This window comes from Polypterus senegalus, chromosome 10 (genome assembly GCF_016835505.1).
Source record: "Polypterus senegalus isolate Bchr_013 chromosome 10, ASM1683550v1, whole genome shotgun sequence".
In the NCBI taxonomy this organism is placed as follows: Eukaryota; Metazoa; Chordata; class Cladistia; order Polypteriformes; family Polypteridae; genus Polypterus; species Polypterus senegalus.
In genome coordinates, this window is record NC_053163.1 from 169,073,649 (window position 1) to 169,092,329 (window position 18,681).

An 18,681-nucleotide genomic window follows, 5' to 3' on the forward strand; every position below is an offset into this window, starting at 1 on the left:
GTGTGTGTATGTATGTATGTGTGTGTATATATAATGCACATGGATGTATATATATATATATATATATATATATATATATATATATAATATAATGTAGATAGGTGTGTATATATATACTAGCCATGTGCGCCCAACTACGTTGCACATGTTAAAGTTTTCTGTGAAGGGCTCCCTGTTTAAACGCGGTGCCAGTCGTGAACTGGGCCCTTTGTGGCACAGCATTATGATTTTTTATAAGGGAAACAAAATTACAAAAGAAAACCCTTGGACAATGATTCGATAGGAACGGCCTACTCGGAATCACTGTCCGAATAGTAATTATGTGGTGGTGTAGGAGCATTTCTGCTTCTGTCCGTTCACAGTCCGTCTCGTTTTCACAACGCTATCATTTCCTCTCACGATCTCTTCTCAATCTTTCTCCAATCTCGCAGGTTGCTTTGTGGCAATCCAAAGAGTAAAGCAATACACACGGAGCAATGGTTATAAAAGGGGGACACATAGGTATCCAGGCTCTTTAAAGCATAAATAGGGATCACTTCACTGACATGTGAGCAAGCCACGGTACAACTGTGAGACACGCAGCACTCGCCGGCTACAACGTAACAATAATAATTTCCAGAACGTGCTGTTACGTTGTCATTCATTTTACCCACTGTCTTTCTTTCATTCATATGTTACGTAGGCACGTAGGCAACAATTTGTTTAGTTTGAATGTCTGTGTTTTGAGGTGTGACTGGCGTACTACAGTCTTCAGTAGTATAAGCCTGGAGGAGATTCTTAATGCAATGCCTATGTTTTAGCTGTCTCTCTACTGCCATCTAGTGTTTCTTCTAATTCATTCGCGGACAAACAAAGATCAAGACCCAAATGAAGATTATATATAAAGATGTGTATATGTGTATATATGTATATGTAGATATGTATATAGATATATGTATATATATATATATATATATATATATATATAGATAGATATGTATGTAGATATGTATATATATATATATATATATATAGATATGTATGTAGATATGTATGTAGATATGTATAGACTCATGTGTAGACTCAAACAGATTATGACAGCAGCAATCCAGGCTGTGAGAAAACACTAAAAAGGAGGCGTGTCAGACGTCGTGGTACATTTTCTGATGCAGCTACCGAAAACAAGTTTGTGACGCTGCCGCCAAATACTTGCAGAAAAATCCACAAGTTAATAGAGATGCTGCCGCATAGCGATTTGGGTAGTGAACACTTCGATGAATGAAACCTGTTATTTTTACAATGGTTGACAAACACGGAATGTTTAACACACAACTTCTCCACTGCGAAGTGAGGGTATTTTGCTAGTCATGATATATATAAGTTTGTCACATGAAATTGCATTCTAAAATGAAGCATATTTTATAAATTAAATAAATTTGCATTTTAGAATAGACCTACTGGGTACCGGGGTCCGATTGTAAAAAAGGAAAATCCTTAAAATTTATGAAATATGTCCAACTTTGAAGTAGCGAAGGTTTCAATTTCAGAAAATGTAGCTTCCGCTTTTCTGTGTGTGATTGAGACAAAAAAGTGAATTGAAAATAATACATTTTACCACAGACTCTTGGTAAAGGGCTGCATTCCTGTGGGACCTGCGAGATTTTTATTTTTTGTTTGCAGTGCAGGACTTAACATTAGTGAGCAGACGAGAGTGACTTGACTTTATTTCTGTGGCAGTCCTAGCATTGATGAATGCTTGTAAAATAAACTTTATATAGGTAACTTTATATATGTGTGTGTGTGTGTGTGTATATATATATATATATATATATATATATATATATATGTTGTGACAGATAGGGGCTCCCTTGAACCCTTGTCCAAGACGCCAGACACCAGATAAAAGTCAAAACAGTTGACTTTTTATTCACAAACAGTGCAGAAAGCACCCTCCTCTTCACAATACTCATAAATAACACAATAATCCACAATAAACAATAATCCTCCACTCCCAGACACGTTGCCACCCAGCTCAGCTCACTGTCTCGGAGCTCCCACAATCCCCAGTCCATGTGACTCCTATCACTTCAGATCAAAAGTCCTTTTCTTCACTCAAAAAGCACGTCATTCCCGTTGTCCATGTGATTTGGATTTTCTTCCGGGGCGTATGGCAAATAAACATCATTCCTCCCTGCAGCGTCTCCTAGTGGCCTCCATGGTATTCAGCAGGGCTGTGCATAAAGACTCCAATGTCAATGATGCGCTGCTGGTCTTCGGGGCACCTCCATACTGCAGGGAGGGTTCCACCTGGTGGCATGGGCATATTGGCCGAGATGAACGGCTGGCCATACACCACAATGTATACTGTACATCCATCCATCCATTATCCATCCCGCTATATCCTAACTCATGGAGATTCACAGGGTCTGCTGGATCCAATCCCAGCCAACGCAGGGCGCAATGCAGGAAACAAACCCCGGGCAGGGTGCCAACCCACCGCATGGCGCGCACACACACACACACACACACACACACACACACATCAAACACATACTAGGGATAATTTAGGATCGCCAATGCACCTAACCTGCATTTCTTTGGACTGTGGGAGTAAACCCGGAGGAAGCCCACACAGACACGGGGAGAACATGCAAACTCCACGCAGGGAGGACCCGGGAAGTGAACCTGGGTCTCCTAACTGCGAGGCGGCAGCGCTACCCATATATATATATTTTAACAAAAGGCGCTATATAGGTGCCTGACCTGACACAGATGGACATGGAGGCACGTATAAAATAAAAAGACTTTTATTTTTCTTCAGCTGGAGGGCACGTCTTCCCCGTGTTCCCCAGCCAGAACACAGTCCCAAGTGTAACACCAACACACCACACACTTTCTTCTCCTGCACCACCACTCCTCCCAGGCAACCTCGTCCTCCTCCACCCGACTCTGGCCGCTGAGTGGTGATTGCTGGCTCCTTTTATTGGGCACCCGGAAGTGCTCCAGGTATTTGATTGCTGACATTCGGATGTCCTTCTGGGTTTGGCGAAACTAGTGCCCAAAAGGGGCTAGCAGCCCCTGCTGCAGAACCCAATAGGACTGCACAAAACTCCAACCCCCATGAAGCCCTGGAGGAGTCCATGGCACCTCTGCAACCCAGGGTGGCTGCCATCTAGCGTCCAAGGGGAGATATTGTGTTTTCCATGCTTACTCCCCTGGTACATATGCTGCAGGGGCGTCCCAGCCAGGCATGGGCCCGTCCATCCATCACAATATATATATAGTGATAAAATATCAGGCAGAAAACCGATAAAGGTTTAGGGATGGCCACCCTGTATACTGAAAAATCAGCACAGCAAATAAAACACGTTTTTACAAAGTGGAGTTCACTTTTGAACTGACTAACAAACTGAGACTGCGTTAGAAATATGGAGGATAGAAGGAAGAGGTGGAGTCAGGACAACATGAAATGGAACTGATATGGCAGAAAAAGGAATTCTGGGTAGTGGAAATTATGTCATCAAGGTTGGCCGGAAGTGATGTCAGCAGGGGGTGGATCAATGGTGATGTCACAATGAGTCAGGGAAATAAGAGGAGAGAGGGTCAGGTGAGAGTGGCAACCCCCGGTCTGGCTGACAGATACCACAATTTGATCCTGTAAACCATGGGTGTCGAACTCCAGGCCTGGAGGGCCGCAGTGGCTGCAGGTTTTCTTTCTAACCCTTTTCCTAATCAGTGTCCAGTTTTCACTGCTAATTAACTTCTTTTCCCTCTATTTTAATATCCCTGTTTTTAGGATGAAGCCCTCTGAATTGATTCTTTTCTTCATTAAATGACAGCCAAACAGAAATGAGATGTGAAACGAGCCAACAGATGACCAGCTAAATTGGGTTTTCAAACTCCAACTAATTTCACTCCAACCAGTTTCTTAATGAGAGGCTGATTCTTGCTGTTAATTAAACCTGTTTTTCAATTCCATGGCCTGTTGCTGCTCTCATTCTGTCACAGCAGACATTTCCAAAACTGTTGATATTCTATTATTTTCTTGGTGACCTGAGAGATCAGCCTTACTGAGACCTTCACCTTTCTTTATTTTCACATTTTGTTTAATGGGTGCAGGTGAGCTGGTCATGTGGAGACTTGTTTTGTGTCTCATTACTGTCCGCCTGCTAATTAAGCAAAAAGAGACAACTAAGGGGGCTGAGTCAAGCTAATTAAAGCTACGGCTAGAGAAGTTAATTAGCAGCAAAAACTGGTCACTAGTTAAGAAGATGGTTAGAATGAAAACCTGCAGCCCACCAGGACCGGAGTTCGACACCCGTGCTGTGAACTGTTTCTCATGCAAACAATATATATACAGTATATATATCATGATAGATGGCCGGCCGTTCATCCCGGCCAATACCCCCACGCTGCCAGGTGGAGCCCTCCCTGCAGCAGAAGGTGCCCCAAATGCCAGCAGGGACTTATGGACGTTGGAGTTTTCCTTTACAGCCCTGCTGGATACCATGGGGGCCGCTAGAGGGCGCTGCAGGGAGAAGCAGTGACTATTTTCCCTACGCCCTGGAAGTACGTCCGAGTCACATGGACAAGGGGAATGATGTGCTTCCGGGGTAAAGAAAAAGGATTTTTATCTGAACTGGAAGTGTTCCTAGTCACGTGGAGAGAGACGGCGGAACACTTCTGGGACAAGGACTATAAAAGACCGAGAGAGACACCAGAGCATTGAGCTGAGCTGGGTGGAAGGGTGGCAACGCGTCTGGGAGTGTGGAGAATTGTTTATTGTGATTATTGTGATTTATTTAATGAGTATTGTGGTGGAGAGGGTGCTTTGTGCACTGTGCATTATTAATAAAGTCAACATTTGGACTTTTACTTGGTGTCTGACGTTTGATCGGATGGTTCAAGGAAGTGATAGCGCCCCCAATCTGTCACAGTGGCATAGTCGACAGGATTCTCTGGCCATCCTTTTGGCAGAGGACATGTATAAAAATTTTCTGTGGCCAGAGAACCCTAAGACGACGGCATCAGGTTACACAACAACATCGCCAAATCCCACGTTTACCAAGTCCGTTATGGGAAAGAAGAGGGGTAAGCAGAGCGACAGTGTCGGTGGAGGTTCCGTGCTCGTCACAGAGGACGCTCGGGATGAGCTGAAGAGTGGCTGAACGAGTCAGGAAAGGCATCAGGAGGAGGACGAGTACCACTAGGTATGTGCCGGGGATTCTATTACTAACATCTTTAAAATATCCCATTTTGTTCCATGCACATACCTCAAGGAAGATCCTGGAGGTCCTGCGGGATGTAGACAACAAACCCGACGAAGGGGCTACGTTCTACGTCCAACAGACGAGCCAGAGGGACTTCCGCATGTTGGTTGCCGGCGAGGGACATGTGACCCAACCCGAAGCATTGTGGGAAGGAGGAGGTCCGCATCCTACTGCTTACAGCTGTGCCCTAGAAAATATGGACTCGGACATTCTGAAGGGGAAAGGGGAGGCGAGCGAAGCACCGCTCACCCCACGATAAGGTAAGGAGGGCCGGGAAATGGCTGATCAATCCGCCGAACAAATTGACACAGGCGGATTGCAGTCAGCCAAAGATGGAGGCCCGGTCCTCCGATAAAAACTCCAAATCCCAGAAGCCTCTACGAGACCCGTCAGAGCACGTGCCAACAGCGGCCGTGCTCATTGGCTCCCAGCTGGTAAGTAGGCAGACGGAGGAAGTAAGCCTACCTCCGGCCGAATTAATTAACTCTTTCGACGTGCGGGAACTGGAGAAACTGATCGAGCCCGTGCGAGGTATTTTACAGATGATAACTGCGATCAAGAAGATAGTTGGAGACCTGGGAGCGACGGCCGAAGCGCCAATAAAGAAGGTGGAGGAGTACCTGAAGCGATTTGGTCGGGAGTTTCCAGTATTAAAAAATGCGGTGGTACAGGTAAGCGAGACCCGTACCGTATATAATAGAGGTTCGCAGAGTGAACCGGGCCTGCGATTAATCAGTAGCGGGTGCCAATCCTCTGGGAACCCTACAAGAGAGTCGGAAACTATGACCGAGTGGGATTGTTTATTGTGATTATGGTGATTTATTTAATGAGTATTGTGGTGGAGAGGGCGCTTTGTGCACTGTGCGTTATTAATAAAGTCAACATTTGGACTTTTACTTGGTGTCTGATGTTTGATCGGAGGGTTCAAGGGAGCGATAGTGCCCCCAATCTGTCACAACATATATATATATATATATATATACAGTATATATATATATATATATATATATATATATATATATATATATATATATATATATACATACAGTGATATACAGTATTTGTAGCTAGTAATCTACGTTTTTTTATTCCCAAACTTTCAACAAACTACCAGGTGTGATTAGACATACAGGAATCAAAGCAATATAAAGCAAATAATGGGGTGGGAGTGCACGATGGGATCAATAAGGTGGGGTTCATAGAGTGTTGGTCACAAAGTCTTACTTATTATGTGCATGTTCTTCTTTTTAAGCCTGCACATGATGGGCTCATGTCATGTCATGTCCTAATGTCTGTTAATGGCGTTTTCATTTGAGAGCCACGATTCAGCCAGCTCTCTGGCACTTCTAGTATTAGCCCTGAATGTTCCTTGCAGTTAAATGTGTGTCCAGGTGAATTTGTATGTGAGTATATCAGATAGCGTGATACTGATTTCAGATACTGAATACAGATGCCGAACCCCACCTTACTGATGCACCACCCCCCTTTGTACCCCACCCTCTCCTTTTCTATATATTGCCTTTGATTCCTGTCTGCCGGATCTTTTTCCTCTGATGATGACACCTGGTTGGTTGTCAAAAGCTTAGGAATTAAAACTATTTTAAGATACGAGATTCATTTTCTCCCTTTCTGGATTACTAGCTACAGATATGCAAACCGTATCACAGACCTTCGCTTCCAAAGTAATGTGTAGATTTTAATGGATAGTCCGACATCCCAGCCGGGATGGACCCACGTGTTTTTTTTTTTCCATAGCTGGACCCCGGTATCCATTGGTTCCATTATAAAAGTGTAAACTAGATATTTCAGAAAATTTATAAAATGTGCTTCACTTTAGAACACAGTCGCATGTGGCAATATATATATCGTGATTGTGAAGAAATTACTTTGGCTTGAAAAATACCAAATTCATCTTTTCATCTCCTGCAGTGGGCTGGCACCCTGCCCGGGGTTTGTTTCCTGCCTTGTGCCCTGTGTTGGCTGGGATTGGCTCCAGCAGACCCCCATGACCCTGTTGCTAAGATATAGCGGGTTAGATAATGGATGGATGGATGGATGGATCCTTTAATCACAGCCTTGTCAATTCCCAAATCCAAATCCAAGGTCTGTTTGTAAAAAACGCAGACTATAAGAATGTCGCCCAAAGCTTGTGCAGCCCCCTTAACCCATCACACCTGGCTTCATTGGCACCCTATCAGGGGTCACTGTTCTGGACGCTTGGGTAGTGAGTAGACCGCCTCGTATTTCGTAAGACTGAGATGGGCACAGCAGTGAGCGAGAAACATAAAAAACATAATTTTTGTAAAAGGTGCAAGAAGGTTATGAAGTTTATGCTGCGGAGTCAATAAATTAAATAAATAATTCATATGTTCAAATCAGGGCGGCACGGTGGCGCAGTGGTAGCGCTGCTGCCTCGCAGTTAGGAGACCCGGGTGTTCGCTTCCTGGGTCCTCCCTGCGTGGAGTTTGCATGTTCTCCCCGTGTCTGGGTGGGTTTCCTCCGGGCGCTCCGGTTTCCTCCCACAATCCAAAGACATGCAGGTTAGGTGGATTGCCGATTCTAAATTGGCCCGTTTGTGTGTGTCCTGCGGTGGGTTGGCACCCTGCCCAGGATTGGTCCCTGCCTTGTGCCCTGTGTTGGCTGGGATTGGCTCCAGCAGACCCCCGTGACCCTGTGTTCGGATTCAACGGGTTGGATAATGGATGGATGTTCAAATCAGTTCAAAGAATAAGCCGGAAAGAATTAAAAACAAATCATCATAAGGTCGTCTTCATCATGAGTGTCTTTAGCCTTGAGCGTGCTGTTCAAACAAGTTAAAAACGTTACATTGTTTTCAGCAAGGAAAACTTTTATGACGTGTAACAGAAACGCGTAAATACCAAAACGTCAACACAGATACAGAAGGAAAGGTCTGTCCAGTGTCCACTCCTGGACTGATGCAGATTTAGCACGTGTCCTTTGTGTGACAGGTTTTTGAGACAGTCACCAGCGTCACATTTGGGACAGCAGACACGGGTTTCTTTGCCTACTTTTCTTATCATTTTTTTTTCAGTCATTTGCACAGAGAAGGTAGAATGTGTAATAGAACTGGGGGCGTCGGTGAGCCCCAAACCCCAACGAACACAAAAAAGGAGTGTTTATTCAACACAATTCCACAAGTAGCAAAAACACAAGCACAATATCGTCTCTCCTTTCAATATCTCTCACCACCGCACGGCCCTCCTCCCATCGAGTGTTGCTGCACGTCCTCCCAGCTCCCAGGGAGTGCAGTCCTTTTTATTAAGGACCCGGGAGTACTTCCGGTGCCAGGGTCACTACCCGATGGAAGTACTTCTTGATTGTACGAAAGACCCACTTATTAGGGAGCGTATTTCTCTGCAGCGCCCCCCTTGCGGCACCCATGGTCCCCAGCAGGGCTGTGTTGCCGGACTACATCTCCCAGCATTCCCCACTGGTTCCCAAATGGGTGCCGATACAGAGGGCTGCTGCCATCTCGTGTCCCGGGGGAATAACCTGTCTCCTGCAGCATCTTTCATTCCCACTGGGCTGTACTTCCGGGTTCAGCTTCTTCTATTCTCCTGGCTGGGATGCCTGTCCAACCCATGTGGCATTTACAAATGTCAGTGCGTGATCTGCATGATTTACAGCCATCATGTTATTGTAGGCACAGTGACGTCCACATTTCCTCAATACGAACATTGACGGTTGCTGTATTATGAACAGTGCTTAGGGGGGCTAACGTCTTTCTTGTCTTTCTACTTGATCACAGTCATTTTGTCTTTTTGCCACGCAGCTACTTGTACTACGGTGTTGCCTCACGTGACTGGATTCACCCAGCGGTTGGGTCCTCCAGTGCCGTATACGTCAGTTCTAACTCTTAGTGTCAATGTCTGATAACCAATTCACATTGTCGTCCCAGTTGCTCAGTTGAAGCAATGGTTCAGTTACAGTTAGCTCTAAACTGGCTTTACAGCCTATTCTTTACATACCATTACGTTTTGTTTGAAGGCTCCACCCCATTCATGAATATTGATAAGTTTACCTTAGACTGGCAAAACACATAGAAATAATCTGTGGTGGACTGGCACCCTGCCTCGGGTTTGTTTCCTGCCCTGTACCCTGTGTTGGCTGGTATTGGCTCCAGCAGACCCCTGTGACCCTGTGTTAGGATATAACAGGTTGGATAATGGATGGATGGTTGTTTTGGGGCGGGCGGTTCTCTCCCTTAGTCATGTTGACTCTTGGCCTGGGGAGGAGGGGGAGGAGGGGTCAGTGAGGCTATTGGTGAAAAGGCCCCTTACAGCCCCGATAAAAAATAAGTTTTATTGATATAGCGCCTCTCCCACGCTCGGTGACGGCAGCATTTACCGTTTCAGGGATTACTGAATTAAGTTTGGGGAGTCATATAGGTTCTGCGGTGGGCTGGCGCTCTGCCCAGGGTTTGGGTTTGTTTCCTGCCTTGCGCCCTGTGTTTTGCCTGTGATTGGCTCCAGCAGACCCCCGTGACCCTGTGTTAGGATATAACAGGTTGGATAATGGATGGATATATATATATATATATAGCACAATATTGTTTCATCCACTAGACAGCAGTAGAATACTTTTCCAAGAGTTATTCGGGCTTGACGCTGTAAAGCAATTCATTACAAATCACCCCGAGTCCAACTGGGGCCTAACCATTATAACAGAGTAGCTCTGTGCGCCCAACTACGTTGCACATGTTAAAGTTTTCTGTGAAGGGCTCCCTGTTTAAACGCGGCTGCCAGTCGTGAACTGGGCCCTTTGTCGCACAGCATTATGATTTTTTATAAGGGAAACAAAATTACAAAAGAAAATCCTTGGACATTGATTCGATAGGAACGGCCTACTCGGAATCACTGTCTGAATCGTAATTATGTGGTGGTGTAGGAGCATTTCTGCTTCTGTCTGTTCACAGTCCGTCTCGTTTTAACGACGCTATTATTTTCTCTCACGATGTCTTCTCAACCTTTCTCCAATCTCGCAGGTTGCTTTGTGGCAATCCAAAGAATAAAGCAATATATACGGAGCAATGGTTATAAAAGGGGGACACATAGGTATCCAGGCTCTTTAAAGCATAAATAGGGATCACTTCACTGACATGTGAGCAAGCCACGGTACAACTGTGAGACGCGCAGCACTCGCCGGCTACAACGTAACAATAATGATTTCCAGAACGTGCTGTTACGTTGTCATTCATTTTACCCACTGTCTGTCTTTCATTCATATGTTACGTAGGCACGTACCTTTTATCTTCGGCAATCTCATTCTCTAACCAGGCCTCAGGAGCTGACCAGCGTAACACTGTCCACCACCCCTTTTGTTATTCCGGCACATTGTTGACATCCGTGGGTAACAACAACGTACTAAACTGGAAGGTGGTCTGTGCATGCGTGGAATTCGCGGACAAAGATCAAGATCTAAATGAAGATCTCTTTAGTTAATTTAAAGCACAACAATTTGTTTAGTTTGAATGTCTGTGTTTTGAGGTGTGACTGGAGTACTGCAGTCTTCAGTAGTATAAGCCTGGAGGAGATTCTTAATGCAATGCCTATGTTTTAGCTGTCTCTCTACGGCCATCTAGTGCTTCTTCTTCTAATTCATTCGCGGACAAACAAAGATCAAGATCCAGATGAAGATTATAGATAGAGATAATCACCGAGTCACACTCTGAGTTAATTCCAAATAAGTTAAAGTTAAAGCGAACTAAACAATCCCAGGTGAGTAAAACCACCACCACCACCACTGCTGCAGGTACGCCAACACCAGAAGAGGCATCCCATAAGGAGCATCGCTAGGGCCCAGTTCATCTGTTGTTACCACAGGTTGGCTCACATCACAGCTCTAGTCTAGAGTTCCTCGCTGCGCCGTACCACCCACAGAATATTCTCAGCCTTTACCAGCCACCCACACTGACTTGACCCACCTCACGTCCTTTCTGTCGTATACCCAGTGGGGCTTTGCTCATCCCACCCCATGACCTTCCTGGTTGGCCACTCGCAACCTCACCCCCTGCACCTCAATGTGAATTTTAAAAACTCATTTTCTCAGCTGAGTGCCCCTTTCCATCACTTTGATCAACCCCTCTCACTCCCGTTCATCTCACCATCTGGTAATTCTTTTCTTTCCTTCCGATCTCTGTTCTTACACAATCCCACCCCACACTGCACCTGCCATTACGCTCAAACGTCTCCTCTTATTACTCCTGCTGACCCGATCTGCGGTCTGTTACTTAACAATCACTCTTGCCTGCCATGTAGTAATTATTTAATGTAAACGAGACCAGTAGGAGCATCACACTTCGCAACGCAACTGGCACCTCTTAAACAACTTAAGACTGTAATGATGCAAGTCACCTCCATGCTGCCTCTTCACATTTGGGAGCCTCTCAAACCCAGCACCGTCGACAGTTATGACCGACTGAACTGACAGATGGGGACAAATCATATATAGAGCAAGGGGATGGGGAAAAAAAGAGTGTTCTGTGCTTTTATTAAAACAAAAATCAAAACAAACCAAAAACAGTATTCCCAGTGCAGGGTCCAAAAACCGTTCACAATAAATAATCCATAAAAACACGTGAATCGTGGGGGAATAAAAACACAATAAATAAATCCAATAAAAGCAGAGGTTAAAATGCAGTCACTGGCTCCTCCCAATCTCCGCCCACCTCCTTCTTCATCTCCCCGGCTCACCCATCACTCGTGCAGGCAGGAGGCGGAGACTCGGCAGCCACAAACTTTATCCCCCGACCCCCGTCTTGGCTGCCTCCAGACCACTCAGCCACCCCGTCCGAGGTTGGCACTCCTCCCGTCATCCTTCACGTACTCGCGGTCGTACCTCGGATCCCAAAGGAGATTATCTTCCATGTTCGCCCCACTCCACGCCACGCCATTATCCAGTGGGGCGGCCCTGCCCCTAGAGCGTCACAGCCTAAGCTTCTTTGCGGGGCCCCAGTTCATGCTACCTTTCTCTTCTCGGTGTCCGATCGTCCTCTGCTCTTTAGTCGTCTTTCTACCTCTCTTTTTCTCCGATCTATTATATTTATTTTAGTTTTTCTCCACCCTCGCACTCACACTTCTCATCTTATATGTGGGGATGTGGCACAGGTGTGGTGATTAGCCACTCCCCCCATCAATTACGGACACGGATGATTCCTCACCTGTGCACTTAAGTGAGGAAATGCCCGCACCACATTGCGCCCGGGAAACCGCTCCAGCCACACTACCATAAGCTGTGAGTGCGATTATTTATTTTAAAAGGCAATGAGCTGCGGACCTCATCTTACCACAAAAGCAAGCTCAGAAAAGAATCCTGTCACCAAAGCCGTGGGGCAGGAAGGAGAAACAACCCTGGAAATAATGTGACCTGCTTTAACGTTAACCATCCACTAGAGGGCAGGAGCCCAAGAGGAGGTGATTCAAGTAAGCCCCCCACCCCCAAGTCGAGGTCTCTCTAGGAGAAGTGGGCACACAGCGCATAGGAATTCGGGGCCTCCAGTGACCTTTAGGATAGCAAGGGTGGAAAATCAACTGAAGGAGAGCAAATTGAAGCTTTGAGACGAGCGGAGGGAGGAAGAAGCGAAATGGACAGTTGCTCAAAGTGGGTGAAAGGGGGTACTTAGGGTCTCTTACTTGTACGCGCTCCCCACGCTCCATGCCATTAGAATTCACAACACATGCTAAATGTAACTGGATGCCCTACCCACTCATGTCTGTTATTCCTGTAGGGTCGATCAGATTGTTGGCAGAGGGACCCCAATCACCGACAAGGATCGGAGCAAAGGAACGAGTGAATCGGAGCTGCCCGAAGACCCGAGCATGATGGGAAGGCTTGGGAAAGTCGAGAAACAAGTAGGATTGCTGCTTCTCTCTCTCTGTTTTCTTGCCCTACAGAATGTCAGGTGGTACCCGATAACCGACGCTCTTTTTCTTCTAATCTTAGGTGGTCTCCATGGAAAGAAAACTTGATTTCCTGGTCAACATTTACATCCAAAGGATGGGCATCCCGCAGTCAGAGACTGATGCGTACTTCACCACCAAAGAAGCAGAGCCTGCTCCCCCCTACCATAGCCCCCTGGAGAGCAGGGAACAGATGGATAAGAACGGATGCATCACCAAGATCATCCGGTCAAACAGCTCGGGTTGTCAGAAGAATTTTGATGCCCCGCCCACTCCAGGAGCTCCACCCACACACTGCCCCCCCTCCACTTCTTGGCAGCAGCATCCCATAAGCGAGTACCAGCAGCGCAGCCAAGGAAACTCGCCTGTGGGGGATCCATCTTCGCTGGTCAGGATCCCACCTCCACCTTCCCATGAGCGCTCCTCCTGTGGCCACAATGGCAGCAACAAGGCCGGCCCCGAACACCTGCGCCCAGACGACATGCACCTCAAGCAGCACGACAGCGACACTTCCATATCGATCCCGTCCGTCGACCACGAGGAGCTCGAGCGCTCCTTCAGCGGCTTCAGCATCTCGCAGTCCAAGGAGAACTTGGAGTTCCTCAATAACAGCTTCTATGGTGGCATGGCCCCATGTGCTAAAATCAGGCCTTACATCGCTGAGGGGGAGTCTGACACGGACTCTGACATTTGCACGCCCTGTGGCCCATCGCCGAGATCTGCCACTGGGGAGAGCCCATATGGTGACATGGCCTGGGCCAGCTCCAAGTGAAACCAGGACTTTGGCATCGACCTTTGCCAACATTTGTTCAGCCAACGGGGCAGAGGAGGAAACCAAGGGGCCTCTGACTTAACGTGCTTGTAGTGCCCCCAAATGGGGAGAAGGCCTACGCCTCCTCAGTGTTGCCCCCTCCATGGTGACCTTCTTCAGTTTTTTTCTACTCTTATTTCACCCTTCTTCTTCTTCTTCTTCTTCATCTGCCTTTTTACAGGAAGACATTTATCGGGTTCCATCGTCTCTGGCGTCACTTTCATGCACTCTCTGGATTCACCTCCGTGCTTTTATACATTTCCGGAACATTCTGGTGATGGAGTTCTCAAAGACAAGTGTTTTTTTAGAGACTCCCCCTCTAAATGGTCTCGGGGATTGGTGGTCCGTTTGGCAGAACGGCTCTGGTTTTTGCTCGAGGGTGCCCCCCCCCAACGATGGAGGCACAGTCAGGTCGACCGTTGCATGTTGCCCAGAGCACAGGAACATTCAGCCGTTTTCATGATTTCACTTGGAGGCCCACCTGGGGAGCCTGATCCTCCCGTTTCCACCTGGAGCTCCAGAACTCTATTTGAGGAATTTCGGGTTTCTGCCCCGTTCTCATCTGTGGTGGTGGGGGGGACCCGTGGCATGACAACCTATGTTATCACTTTATGCGTTGCACACTTATCCAAAAAGTATCATGAATGTTCTGCAAAAAGAAAAAAAAAGAGTATCTTGTAGTGGTATTAGTCTGCGTTCCCGCGCCCACCCTTCCACCCGCATGCTTTGAGAACAGCAGCGCCCTCTAGTGTTTAATGCACATTAACTTTTCTAGTTTTTACCAACGTGTCATTCTGTCCGCCAGGGAAATTTTTCCAGCCGCGAGAGCCCGCTCAGCATCTGTTTTCTGGACACTGTGCTGAGGCAAATTCCTATATTTTATACAAATGGACAAAGCCATCTTGAGCAGCTATCAGGTAAACAATTTTTTCGAAAAAATTCTGATGTTTTAGGGGTCAGGGGAGTCAAAGAATTCCTTCCCATCGCGTTTTCTGGGGGGGATCTGAGCGAATGGCTGCTGTGAAATCAAGACTGGGAATCCATTTCTACCTGCGTGATGATTGTGTTGGACGTGCCAACTTGGGCATGCCCCTGCATTTCACATGTTAGCATTTTTCTTATTCCCCGCAGATGGGGGTGGTTGGCAACTTGAGCGTCACTAGGTGGGCTGTGGCAGAGTGAAAAGGCGCTTTATTTAGACTCCCTCTCCAAACACTTTTTTTTTTTTTTAAGTGCTGAAGGTGGGCGACACCTGATGAAACAACGTGGCAGCCTACATGACCCTGAAGCTCCAGGAGAGGCAGCAGGGGTGCACCAATGAGGTTGGGACATTCCCGACCTCATTTGCATAATGTGTTCCCATTAGTGGCAGAGTACTATTGTGTACTTGGTTGTAGAACAGCGCCACCTCTGGTCACCTCAATTAGGGAATTGTGAATTGAAGGGCTGTGTCCACACTTATTACGTCTCATTGCCGCTTTCGCCAAAAATATATATTTTTTAATTTATCGTGATTTTATGCACATATTGTTTTGTTGTGCCTTGTCACAGTCAGCTGTGTGAAACTTGCACCTTCTGCACTCAAATTACAGCATTCAAATGACCGCTCAATGGCCACAAAGGGATGTGTAACCTTCGCACTGGGCTGCCCGTCTGTACCTCGCCCTTCTGACGTTTGGGTTTGCGCGTCTTTCACTCGGCTCCTCCACTCTGACTTTTTCCACGTGAGCAGCAGGAAACTGGACAGCATTCGCAAATTAAGCAAAGCAATAAGGCTGTAAGTTCCTAGGATTCTGCTTCAACACATCCCATTCCATCAGTCTCTATAGCGCCTTTCAGTCACGCTGGGTGCCTTTTCACCTTTTCGTTCCAGGAGTGCAGAGTCTTAACACCACGCCACCTGCTGGCAGGTGGAGGTTAAAGCGAATCTTCAGTGTCCCTTTATCCTGTCCAGAGGCTTGGGTGGACATGTTGCAGGAGCTCACGTGTGCATTTCACGCTGAGCAATTGTTTTGGGTTCACGGGGTGGGTGTGGCTGAGGCGGGGTGGGCGGGGCTTTGGAATCGCATTCATTTTTTGCCTTGCTTGCTTCTTGCACTTTCTTTCTTGTAGACGATTCCCATTGGGCTACTTTTGCTGGGAGTAGTGGGCGCTTTTGGGAGTATGCTTGGTGACGTTGGGGGGTTTAGTGGTGCTGATTGTGAAAAGCACTTTGCACTAATGCACTGCACGCTTGGCCTCCCTCGAACCCCTCCACACCGCATGCTGTATTTACAAAGAGCTCACCCCTGCTGTTTGCCTGCATCTATTTAGCCGCTGCTTTGTGCCTGAGCCAAGTTGCTGCAACATGTGCAAGTCTCATTTGGACCTCAAGGGGGTGGCCATTGTTCGCACGCTCTTTGGTTACATTTTACTTTTTGCTCTGTGCCAGCCTTGCCCTAAAATGACATGGAGCCTTTAGGTGGCATGTACTGCGGTACATGAGGCGCCCTCCGGTGGCCGGAGTACTGTCTTTGTGACTTCGCACTGCGCTGTTTACCCGTTTACGTTTTCTCATTCGAGGACAGATCAGTGGAGCCTACATGAGTTTCCACATGCTGGTTCAGCCTTGCTGTCTCCCCACCTCTGCCGAGGCTGTCGATTGTAAATAGCAATGTCTGCACAGGAATGGTGACACGCATGTCTTTTGCAACATCTGAATGACACTATTCTACTTTTCATATGTTCACTAGGATCCGTGTGCTAGAAAGATGGGAAATGTAAAATAAAGTTTCTACAACCTGAAAATTTCCGTCTTGCTGACTCCTTAATGTATTTCGGTGGCCTTAAGACAAGAATGAAATGAGACTGAGGGGCTAACTAGAGCGGGGTGTCTACTGATGGCTTGGCTCCACTCTCCTGGATTTGGGTGGCCACAGTATCTCCTTGACTGGGCCTGGTAGGTTAAACCTCGACAGGATCCTTCAAGAAGCTGGTGGTATGTGGTCAGAAATTCTCAGTAGATCCGTTGTATTTGTTGCACATAGAAACGGGCGAATTGCCTGAAATTGAACACCTTAAGCGTAGAATCAAATGGCTTTGAAGTCCAAAAGTACAAGCCACCAGAAAAACAAGCAGAGGACTGCATTTATAAAGATATATCGATGAGGAACAAAAACCAACAATACAAAACATACATCTACACCAGCTTCTATAGAAGAAGGCACATGGCTTATGAATTCTGGTCTTTGAGTTAATTTGGGCTTACTCTATTAATTCCCATTGTCTTTTCGGGTGACCTTTGGAGGTCAGAATGTGGGGTCAATGGGGTCTAGATGAATATGTTCTTAGCTAGTTAGTAATTTTCTAATGCCTGCACCAAGATGCCCTCTCATCATTTCTACTTTCCACATCTCAAATTGCCTTTCTTTAAATTTTTTATTTTTTTGGTTTATGTAAAGGACTCCATGAGTCCCAGAGAAAATACCTCACTAGAAAAGAAACACAGAGTTGAGGTGATGTATCCACTGAGTGGCTAAAGGACATCTGACCAGCACCTCTCTATCAGCAGCATGTTGGACATCCCTTTCCAGAATCACGGGTGTTCGTATGAAGGTGGCTCTCTTTTACCTGCACACACCATCACTGAACTGGATAATTCAGGTTTTATATGAACACACACACTCGCACAGACACACAGATACAAAGAACATTGCAGGGCCAATTGGTCCACCCCTCACCTTGAAACAGGCTTTCAGCGCCCTGGATGAAGAATTTCTCAGAAACTATAAGAGGAAGTGTAAAAGGCAAGCAAATTCTATCTATCCATTATATAGTGCCTCTCATCTATCTATCTATCTATCTATCTATCTATCTATCTATCTATCTATCTATCTATCTATCTATCTATCTATCTATCTATCTATCTATCTATCTCATATAGTGCCTTTCACATTACCTATCTATCAATCATATAGTTCCTTTCATATCTATCTATCTATCTATCTATCTATCTATCTATCTATCTATCTCAATCTCTGTTTGAAGTTCTGAACCTGACCTCCATGCTACTGTACTTTATATTCACCACAGGGGGGCAGCAGTGCACCACTTTAAAGCCTCTCATCATTTCTACTTTCCACGTCTCAAATTGCCTTTCTTTAAATTTAATTTTTTTTGGTTCATGTAAAGAACTCCATGAGTCCCAGAGAAAAAACCTCACTAGAAAAGAAACACAGAGTTGAGCTGATGTATCCACTGTGTGGCTAAAGGACATCTGACCATCACCTCTCTATCAGCAGCATGTTGGACGTCCCTTTCCAGAATCACGGGTGTTCATGTGAAAGTGGCTCTCCTTTCCTGTTATAGAAGGGTTTACACGAGATTTTGAAGTATTTCTGAGTGAACTTTGTGTCCATTCAGCATTTGTGAGGTCAGGTACTGATGTTGGATGAGAAGGCCTGGCTCACAATCGACATTCCAAATGATCCCAAAGGTGTTCAGCTCGGTGGACGTCGGGGCTCACTCAAGTTCTGTTATGTCTTTATGGACCTGGTGGTGCACAGGGGGTCACATTACTGATGGAAAAGAAACAAGCTTTCCCCAAACTGAAGGGACACAATTATCTAAAATTGACAAGTTTGCAAGACCAGTTGAGATCTAAGTAATCAACGAAGACCTCAATTATGGTTTTGTATTTGCCAGTTGGTTGTTTCTGTCAGGC

The 18,681-nt window shown here is 46.2% G+C and overlaps 1 protein-coding gene across 16 annotated transcripts in view; it reads left to right on the forward strand.

Annotated features, from left to right (window-relative positions):
* LOC120538023 (potassium voltage-gated channel subfamily KQT member 2) overlaps positions 1 to 16,758 on the forward strand; it is a 131,760-nt gene extending 115,002 nt beyond the window's left edge. For 15 of the 16 annotated variants that reach the window (XM_039767388.1, XM_039767390.1, XM_039767392.1 and 12 more), the window contains 2 exons: positions 12,997 to 13,120; positions 13,212 to 16,758. In XM_039767388.1, coding sequence (XP_039623322.1) covers positions 12,997 to 13,120; positions 13,212 to 13,940 — 853 coding nt within the window. In that variant the 3' untranslated portion in view covers positions 13,941 to 16,758. Of the gene's footprint in view, positions 1 to 12,996; positions 13,121 to 13,211 lie in introns of those variants that run through there. The other variant, XR_005635428.1, reaches the window with a different exon arrangement.
* The last annotated feature ends 1,923 nt before the right edge of the window (positions 16,759 to 18,681 follow it).